This window comes from Salvia miltiorrhiza, chromosome 4 (assembly GCF_028751815.1).
Source record: "Salvia miltiorrhiza cultivar Shanhuang (shh) chromosome 4, IMPLAD_Smil_shh, whole genome shotgun sequence".
Classification (NCBI taxonomy): Eukaryota; Viridiplantae; Streptophyta; class Magnoliopsida; order Lamiales; family Lamiaceae; genus Salvia; species Salvia miltiorrhiza.
Genome location: NC_080390.1, coordinates 12,974,583 through 12,984,420, shown reverse-complemented (window position 1 = coordinate 12,984,420; position 9,838 = coordinate 12,974,583). Strand labels below are relative to the sequence as shown.

The following is a 9,838-nucleotide window of genomic DNA, read 5'->3' as shown; positions in this document are numbered from 1 at the left end:
TTCGGAGGTCCAGCAACGAACCTGTCCAAAAAACCTTGTCTCACCAATAACTCCAGCTGGTTCATCAGATGTCCGCAATTCGCGGTCGTGTGTCCATAAGCATTATGGTACTCGCATAACAAATCATTTTTCCCTGGTTTGGGATTACCACGGGTGTAGTTCCACGGAGCTCGGAACCAATTTTCATCTTTAACAAGATGGAAGATTTCGTCAGCAGGCCTATTCAGCGGATGGCGCTCCTGTATATCACCACCACCCTTGTTGCGTCGATCAGTCTGCGCAGGTCCTGGAGAAGGAGGTCTGGTCTCTACTGCCATGGCTGGTATTCTTGGCGGTAGACCCTTGTATGGTGTTCTCTGAGAGTGTTTATCACTAGGGTGCATCCCGTTATCACCTTTCTTCACCCGGAGTTTATCGGCCTCGGCCCTTCGTGCGGCCTTAGCATCCTCCAATTGCAGATATCCTGGTAGTATGGCCATGATGTTGTCGAATTCCTTAGGCGGTGTTATTTGTAATGCGTCGAAAAGGGGACCTTGCTTTAATCCTCGAACGAACGCGTAACATTTGATCAGTGATTCTGCCTCTGGTGTGTCTAACACGGCCATGTTAAACCTGGTCACGTACTCCCTTAACGATTCCTGTGGTTCCTGTTTGACATCCATCAAAGATATAGCGGTCTTTTCCATTCTCTTGGAGCTAGCAAACTGTCGCATAAACATGAGGTATAAGTCCCTATAAGAGTAGATGGAGCTGCTTTTCAAGTTGTGGAACCATCTCTGGGCCATTCCTGATAAGGTGGTGGCAAAAATTCGGCATTTTATGCCTTCTCCATATTGGTGTAACGATGCCAGGCCCTCGAACCGTGCCATGTGTGCCTCCGGGTCAGTCGTCCCATCATAATCGAGAGAGATTGGGCGATAATTCACTGGTAAGGGTTCCAGTAAGATCTCGTCTGAGAATGGACTATTGCTTAGTCTTGGCACATGTCGGTGAGGTGCGTTCCTCCTTCTTCCCCCAGATGTGCCTATGGCCCTGCGCTTGTGTGGAGTTTCCCTTCGAGGTTCTTCCTCCTGTTCCTCCGATGAATATGCTTCCTCATCGGAGACTTCATTCCTTACGGTCTCTTGGGGATGCTCTCTCAGTTCCGTTTCTAGGCTCTTCAGCTGACTTTTAAGAAATGATACTCTCTCTTTGAGTCTAGTGTTCTCCCTCTGGGTGCCCCGACTGCGCTGTGGAGTAGTGCCGCTTGTAGAGTCGCCTACATCCTCTATTTGGACACTGTTAGTGACAAACTTCCTCTTGTTCTTCCCTTGTCCTTCCCCGGTATTTCCCATTCATTTTTGCGTGACCGGGTGTGATATGTTAGGTAATTCGCGGTTCCTGTCCTGGGCTGGTACTGTGGTGGTTTTCTTGTGTGTGACAGGCTCGACTTCTCCCAATGCTGTCGGGGTAACGGGAGGGGGTTGCATCCCTGCCAGTTGCCGGATTGTGGCATAGTTGAGCATCGTTAGCATTTGTTCAGTGAGCGTGACATTGAGGAGCCCTTGTGTGGAAGTAGGCACCGTACCCCCTGGTGCTGAAGTTCCGATCAAAGATTGTGTTGTTCCCGGAGTAGTCCCAGTAGGCCCCGAGGCCGGGTTGTTGAAAGTGGTGAAACCTGGTGGTGTGAGTTCAGACAAATTAATCCCTTGGGTCGAAGGGATCCCAGCCTTCCCGGTTCCTGACTCTCCCGCGACTGTGTCAAAATCCTTAGCCAGATTCCTGTACGGGTCATCGGTTCCCATGATCGGTACCTGAAGTAAATAGAGATGTTAGCATAAGGACATATGAATGATTATCGCTGCGCAGGCGGCCTGCGCAGCCCTGTTCTCGTAACCCCTAGAATTATTAACTGCCCTGGTGGGGCCCGTAAAACCCTAGAAAAACCCTGAAAAGATTCAAAGAAGTCCACAAACTTCGGCCCATAAAGTCATTCAGGATCAAATGTACGGATTCCTTAAAGAGAAAAGTTGCATAGGAAAATCTCCCTCGTAGACGTTCATGAAGAACACCGAGTTTTCTGGGAAATAAACCCAGAAAAGGTATCGCTACGTCTCATCCCCAGAGTAAAAGAAAACCCACTACGGCAATAAGGAGCTCAATTACGTAGTGACCATTACCAAAGAAAACAAGCGTTAGTAAGCGTTGATACCAACAAGAAGGTTTAGGCAGCTTTTAATCACACACCAATACTGCTTAACAGAGGTGCTAAACATGTAAACAGAGATAGAAATGGGTGAACAGGGTATACATGTAAGGCTTCTCCCAGATCGCACAATAAAACCATGTTTATTCACCACGGATCCACGTTGAGAGCAAGCAAGAATCAGACATATAGAAAAATCGGAACTCTTAAACCAGCTAAAACTCACCGCCTAACTCAGATGTTCCCATATGCGTACAAATGCTAAGTGAACCTCTACAAACGAAAAAAGAAAAAACTCATCTAAGGAACGAACACCACCTCTCAAAGCTACGATTCATAACAGACACATTAAGAATCACACGAACTCAGTAGGTATCAAGAAAAATTTTCATGACTTTTCCTAAGATTTTTCATGCATAACACGCAAAGAACTCAGATCGGAATACACGTTTGAAGATTTGCCCCACAACATATTCAAACACCCTGGATCTCCACTTATAACGGGCAAAAATCATGAAGAACAGAACCCCTGAACACACTCAAAAACTCACGCCTTAACTAGCAAATTCCCACAGACGGCGCCAGTTGGTGATGCACTGAATCACCAACACCTAAACTAGAAGATTGATAGTAGATCGGAACCTGAAGTAAATAGACGGACGAATGTTTCTTTTACTCTTCAATGGAATAGTTCTTTACAGATACCAAAACATACATGTAAAATTTGAGAGAAAAGATCGGTCCCTTCTACTATTACAGACATGCTATTTATAAGAGATGGAGAGGAGAGGGTAAGATTGTCTTTTCCTTCATGGCACGTGCTCGGTACGTCCTTGGCGTCGTTGTCACTGGTGGTTGTCCTTGCTCCAACGGCCTTGCAGCTTTTGTATCCTTCAGAAAGTAGTTGGGAGCTCTTCGCTCGTGCCGTCATCTCTAGGTGTTGAAGCTTGCGCTGCCTTCTCCAAGGAGTGCTGGTGCTGCGCCGCCCTCTCTTAGGGTGGTGATGACTGCGCTGCTCCTTCAGGGGGTTGGGGTGACTGTGCTGCTCCTTCTAGGGGTGGAATGACTGCGCTTCTCCTTCAAGGGGTGGAATGACTGCGCTGCTCCTTCAAGGGGTGGAATGACTGCGCTGCTCTCTCAAAGGGGCACTGGGATCTCCGTTCCTTGTCCTGCACTGTTAGTTTTCCTATTTTGTGCGATAATCATTAAGGCAGTAGATACTTCATATTGGTAACATATGGAATACGGGTCGTGTGCTGCGCTGATGAGGACCTTATCCCTCATCAGAGCATTTGGATCCTGTTAAGATAGATGTGACCTAATCTAGGGTAACAATATGTATAAGATCCTCATGAGAGATTAGCCTTAACATTTCTGTTACTTTTGTTCGATGATGTACATGCAATATAAACGTATCATGTAGACAAGTTATAATATAAAGAGAGATGTTCAAAATACCAGAATATACAACTTTGTCATTTCTTATGATAAACACCACTATCAAAAATGACATAAGATCTATCTATTCAAAATTTTGGAACATGATTAGGAACTCTCAAAAACTAAACTATGTCTTTAGAACATAAAGACAAGTCTCCAATTGCAACAACTGCGACTCTTGTCGCGTTGCCTATGAAGACAATCATCTCATCACTTTTCAGCTTCCTTGTCAACTTAAAAAGCCATGCAAGGTGCAACAATCATTATCAGTTTATCTCGTTATCCACTACTCACAACTGAGTAGAAAACGAGCTGACATGTCTCAGTTACTACAGCAAGTGAAGTACCTTAACCCTTTGCCTTGAGTATTGAAAGAAAAATTCTCCAATACTCAATCTTATCACATCACTACTCCCACTATTTCCCTTGCCTTTCTTGCCCCTTTGACCCTTTTTCTTCCCATCTATCGACAAAGAAGATGGCCATTCTTTGGCAATAACAAGTGCTTGCACATCTCTTTCCCACAACTTCCTTAGCCGTAACTAAAGCATTCGATAACTCGAAAAGAGTATTATCTTTCTTGCTCATAACAGTGTTGAGACGAAAGTTCTTAGTTAGAGAGCTCAGGATAATATCGACTTTTGCCTTACCGTCGATGCTTCCACTGAGCAATTCAAGTCCGTCAAAACAAGTTTGCCATGTGCATAACATGCTCGTGCACTGAGCTATGCTCGCTCATAAAAATAACAAGATTACTCTCATCAAATTTAAACGAGCAGCTCAATTTGACTCTCCGAACGTTTTCTTGAGATTCAGCATGATGCTAAGAGCATCGTCCATGCCCTGATGTTAGAGCTGCAAGATTTGTGACATTATTCTCATAATATAGCATATAACCACATTATTCATCTTATGTCACCTTTTATGCAATTCATTTTTCCCATAAGTTAACTCATCGTTCGGACAGATAGACGTGGAGTAATAAGAAGCACAAAATTTGTGCTCGTTCGTGATGAAGATAAACTCCAAAATGCGTTTCTATATATATTTCTATATATATATATAGACCGGTTAAAGACTTTGTACAAGAATAAATAAACAATATGAGACATAGACATATCTGAATAAACCAACATTAAAGCACATAATTCGTAACAACAATATTGAAACCTCTTGATAAAACAATATTGATTGAAACCTCCAACTGCCCAAGAAATCTGACGAGTAAGCCACGTTAGTGTGGATGTTTACACATGAACCCCTCAACCAGACTATACACCTAGTCGTTTAATTTCAATCTATGTCAACTTAACCTTTTAACAAAAGAAATTTAAACCTCAAACATATATGTTGTGAAATGCAAATCAGTAAAAAGTAATTAAAAGTTTCAAAAACCCTTTCAAGACTAATAGACAATTTGAAAGAAAAATATCTAGATATTTTGGTGAAAATTTTAAATAGATAATAATGATTATTAGAAAAAAAAAACGTTTTGCCAAAATCTTAATAATTCATTTGATACGTCTTCAATTATAAGATGAAACAATTTCATCTTCATTTTAACGATATTATTTTTTATTAGAGCTATTTTATATATTCTCTTCGTCCCAATTCAATAGGCCACAAGGCTTGGGCACGGATGTTAAGAAACGAATAATTTATAATAAAATAGGAAAGAGAAAATAATTTTTATTGAGGATATATGTGTCCAAAAAGTAGGAGAGAGAAATAAGCAAAAAATAATTATGTGTGAGGTGCAATGATATTTGGTGCAAATAATGAATTATGTAGAGATATTTGTTATGTATTGACTTTCCATTTTATGAAGTGGCCTATTGAATTGAGACATCCAAATAAGAAAACATGACTTATTGAATTGGGATGGAAGGTGTAATAATATAAGTAACTTATAGAATTTTATTTTTTAAATATAATATTCTAAAAATATTTTTTTTATTATTACTTTAATTAAGTAGGTATCGTTGTGGATCGCACGGGAGTAATACTAGTATTATAAATAACCAAAATATTTGTTCTCACGTACCCAATATGGAAATACTATACGTACATGTCATGTTATTGAAGACACATGCATATTTCTGTGCCCCTCTTCTTTTAGAGAGTAGTTTTCTTTTAGAGAGAGTGTAGTTTGTGTGTGTGGCGTGGGTTCTTTTAGAGAGAGAGTAGTTTGTGTGTGTGGTGTGGGAGAGTAGTTTTCTTTTAGAGAGAGTGTAGTTTGTGTGTGTGGCGTGGGTTCTTTTAGAGAGAGAGTAGTTTGTGTGTGGTGTGGGAGAGTGGATAGTGGAGATGGGTGTGTGGGGTTGGTCTCAAATCATCTCTACAAGTAGAAAGTAATTATCTTTTTGTACATTATTAGACAAAATACAGTCTGAATATGTGAGTTTTCATCCAAACAAATTGATAGAACAAATATGAATTACAACACAGAAGAGTTGAGGCCAAGAGTTGCATTTAGCATACAACCATATATGCACATAGCAGAATGTAAACAGATGACTTTTCTTGCAGCAGATTTGTTCAAACAAACATAAACCGGGTAGTCTAAGATGCCGCGTACATGGATACTTCCTCGGTAGCCACTGCTGCTGAATCACAGGCATGCAACACAGTGCACAGATCACTTGTTTCCAGGAACTGCTCGGCATTGATGAGGATAATAGGCGCATACTCGAAAACTAACGTCTTGCACTGCAAAAAAGGCATAAGCAAATAGATGAAATTTTGGGGTGACATGACTTGTACATATCTAGTCTACATAATGCCAAATGGCAAAGCATTTTACACGAGCTCATTGTGGACGTTAGGTTAGTTCTCAAATGGAGCTCGATCCATGTGCATGGAGTCCTACACTAGTGGCAATTTATTATCTGGATAGTTTGATTTTATTATCTAATTATAAGGATTTCCTTCACTGATTAAATTGAGTCTAAAAGCATTCCAATACTCGTGGAAGTAATGCTACTTAATGTGCTTAAAAACAGGTGTTTGCTTGAGCTTATTTAACATCTTAGATCATGACTATATCTATCTTACAGACAAGTAAGTTCTCTCTATGGTTACCTTTTTGGCATTTTTCCCGATAGAGTTGCACGCCTTCAAAAGCATCTCAATTATTTCCAACTGAAAAAAAAAAAAAAAAAAAAGCATATATCAGCTCATACACTCGGGAAGGTCATCACAGGATACATAAAGTTAAGTATGACAGAGTGCGGATGTGGTCTTGTGGTAAATTGTATGTTGATGAATATGCTTTTATATGAATGGAGATTAGAAGAGGTGAAATATACTACATGAGATCATTTTTCTTCTACTAATAGAAATTGTCCATATAATCACAACTAAAGAAACTACAAAAAATCAAAGAACGTTTCCAACCTAAACAAACTTCAATGGCATCTATGTTTTCAAGAAATCAGATCTCAATTCAAGTAAAATAGAAGTGAATTATATAAGATACGTTGGTGCAATTGCCCAAAAGTTACCTCAGTATCTGGATCTTTCAACTTCAGTAAAGCCTCTGTAACAACAGTATGGCATAGATCACATTTGTCTTTAGGGAGTTCTTGAGACTTGGAAACGCGGTCTTCACAAAGGTTAACCTTTCGGCAGAAATCTTTAGCATTTACAGAGGAAATCTCTAAGAAAAATAGAGGTGCATAATAGTCCACCAAAACATTGCACTACAGGAACATGATCACAGGTATTAGTGTCATGAAGTGTGACAATAGAGATATAAAAGAAACAAAGAAATATAATCTGCTCAAGAACTAGCTTCTGCGGAAACTTAATTATAAGGCAACAAATTGTAATATCAATCTTGTGGGCCTTAATTTGCAGACAAACCCTATTAGAACAGTTCTACTATCCATTTTCTTTCCTATAATGCCAAATCTTTTGATGTTTCCAATAGTTGGATAACACACGCATGCACTATATTAGATATGTTATCGATATGATCTGATTTCAACAAAATAGATACAACTTTCTACTTCAGCAGACAACCATGCTCAACATATTGTCCTAGTACCTGCTGCTTGAAGGAAGGTATCTTAGAGCAGGATTTGTGAAGAATGGTAATGATATCTGCTTGGGTTTTATTTAGTGTAAGGTAACTAAGAGCCTCAGAAGCAAACTCTTCACACAATGCACAGAAATCTTCATTCTTGGCAACTTCTTGCACATATAGAGCTTCTCCCTTGTCATTCGACTGCAGGACTGCCAACATAGGACCAACATTAGTATAGTACTTGCTAGAATCTCTTTCTAAGCGATCTAAATCAGATATTTTAGCTTCAGAAAGAAACCAACAGGTAGTAGAAATTGAACGAAGCAGGCATTTGAAAGGAAAACAAATGTTGTCCGCACAAAAAGATAAGAGATCGTTATCAGCTAGCGAAACTTGTTTTGGGAGGAGGATTCTAGGCTTCTAGCAGCCAAGTCTTCGAGGTGGAAACTTGCTAGTGTGATTTACTACAGGGATTTAAAGTATTGAATAATAATAAAAAAAAACTATCCTTTTTATAGTTTTTAGAGTTTCTACAAAGTGGAGCACAGATTTTTTAGCTTTTTTATGTGCACCAAAGCTTCAAAGGAGATGGAGAGGCATAAAACTAAATCTACTTGTCTCATTAAATTGAGCTCACTAATACTATATGGCAAGATCAACCAATATTTCAAAGTAATCCTTTTTCCAAGAAATCGAACCAAAATTGCCTCGTTAGCTAAACCTTAACAATTTCAATGTTCTCACCAACTAAATTACCTGTCAGGTCTCTAGCATTACAACACCAGCAGCTGCTGAGCGCGACTAGAAGCAATAGTACCCTTCTGTCCATACTGCAAAAACAATAATTTGTTACCCAGAATTTGAAAGACATGGACAAAAGGAACACCAGAGAATAACTAGCAGCAAAGTAAGTGAAACTTATGATAGAAAATTCCTTAAACATTAAGCTAAAAATAGAGATTTGTTTTAGTTTCTGGACAACAAGCTCTTAAGACGTTTCCATCACTAAAACCAATCTCTATAATCATCATATTAATAACATAAACCAAGTTTACTGTTGCTTTAGCTACTAATCTCTTGGTTCAAATGGATTTGAAATCTCGTCAGATTTAAAGTCAATCTAAATTCACCTTTGACCTTACATGAACTGACAAAACCCTCCAAAATCAGCTTTGACCTTCAATGAACCATTACTCCTACTAACAGCAAGTCTTAAATCGGAAAAACAAATGAAGTGACCAACAATTCTTCCATAAGCAGCAAAAACAAATACAGAAGGAGCTTTTAATTTATTTATTTTTGCATTGACCTACTGACACAGACAATTCGGGGACGATTCAAAGACAATTCGGGGACGATTCAAGCTGAAGTTCGATCAGCTCGATCGGAGCAAAATCATGAACCGGATCCTCTAATCGATCACACAAACTCTCAGTAATCATAAGCAACGAGCATCACATAATCCCCCGCGAAAATACACCAAAATAATTCAAAAATTCTCGCAAACAGAATCAAATGAATCGGAAAAAGAATCGCGAAATATCTCTCGTACCTTATCTGCGAATGATAAGGGCAAGGGTAGAGAGAGGAGAGAGAGAGAGGTAGCTGCTTCAGTATTCCTTCAAGCAACGATTTTTAAATAGAGATGGAATTGCAGAAAGGGATTTATTCACTTCCGTCTTCCCCACCCACTTTTGCTGTCTACTGATATGGACCAATCGCACTCCGCCACGTGTGAGTTGATTTCATTGGCTCTTGGAAAAAATCGGCGATTGATGATTGATCCCACGCAAACAAGAATATTCGCCCCCATTAAACATACTCACAATTTAAGGAAATTTCCCTTCGCCGAATTATTATAAAATTAAAAGGATTGAATTAATTTTTCGTATGAAGATATTTTATTAGAGGGAATATGAACAAATTTGGTGGCGTGTGTGACCGGTAAAATCATATCGTGTTGATACACAAATTTTTGCTTTTATCCAAACTCCGAAATTGGAAATCTTTAAATGCTTTGCAAAAATTATGTATTTATGGAAACTTCGTATCTTACAAAACGAAGATCGACAATATATAAAAGGATAAATGTATATGAACATAGATGTTTTTCGAACATTCTAAAGTAGCTTTCTTCAAGTTATCTAGAGATGTGATTTTTCCAAGCTTTACGTGGTGTAGAGATG

At 39.3% G+C, this 9,838-nt stretch overlaps 1 protein-coding gene across 1 annotated transcript; it reads right to left on the bottom strand.

Annotated features, from left to right (window-relative positions):
* Positions 1-5,970: 5,970 nt before the first annotated feature.
* On the bottom strand, positions 5,971-9,538 carry LOC131022778 (uncharacterized). Its single transcript, XM_057952301.1, has 6 exons — positions 9,205-9,538; positions 8,409-8,482; positions 7,674-7,861; positions 7,129-7,326; positions 6,707-6,766; positions 5,971-6,334 (listed from the first exon to the last, which is right to left on the bottom strand). Exons 2-6 carry the CDS (start codon positions 8,479-8,481, stop codon positions 6,188-6,190), a joined length of 666 nt encoding a protein of 221 aa, XP_057808284.1. The 5' UTR covers position 8,482; positions 9,205-9,538; the 3' UTR covers positions 5,971-6,187.
* Positions 9,539-9,838: the final 300 nt, after the last annotated feature.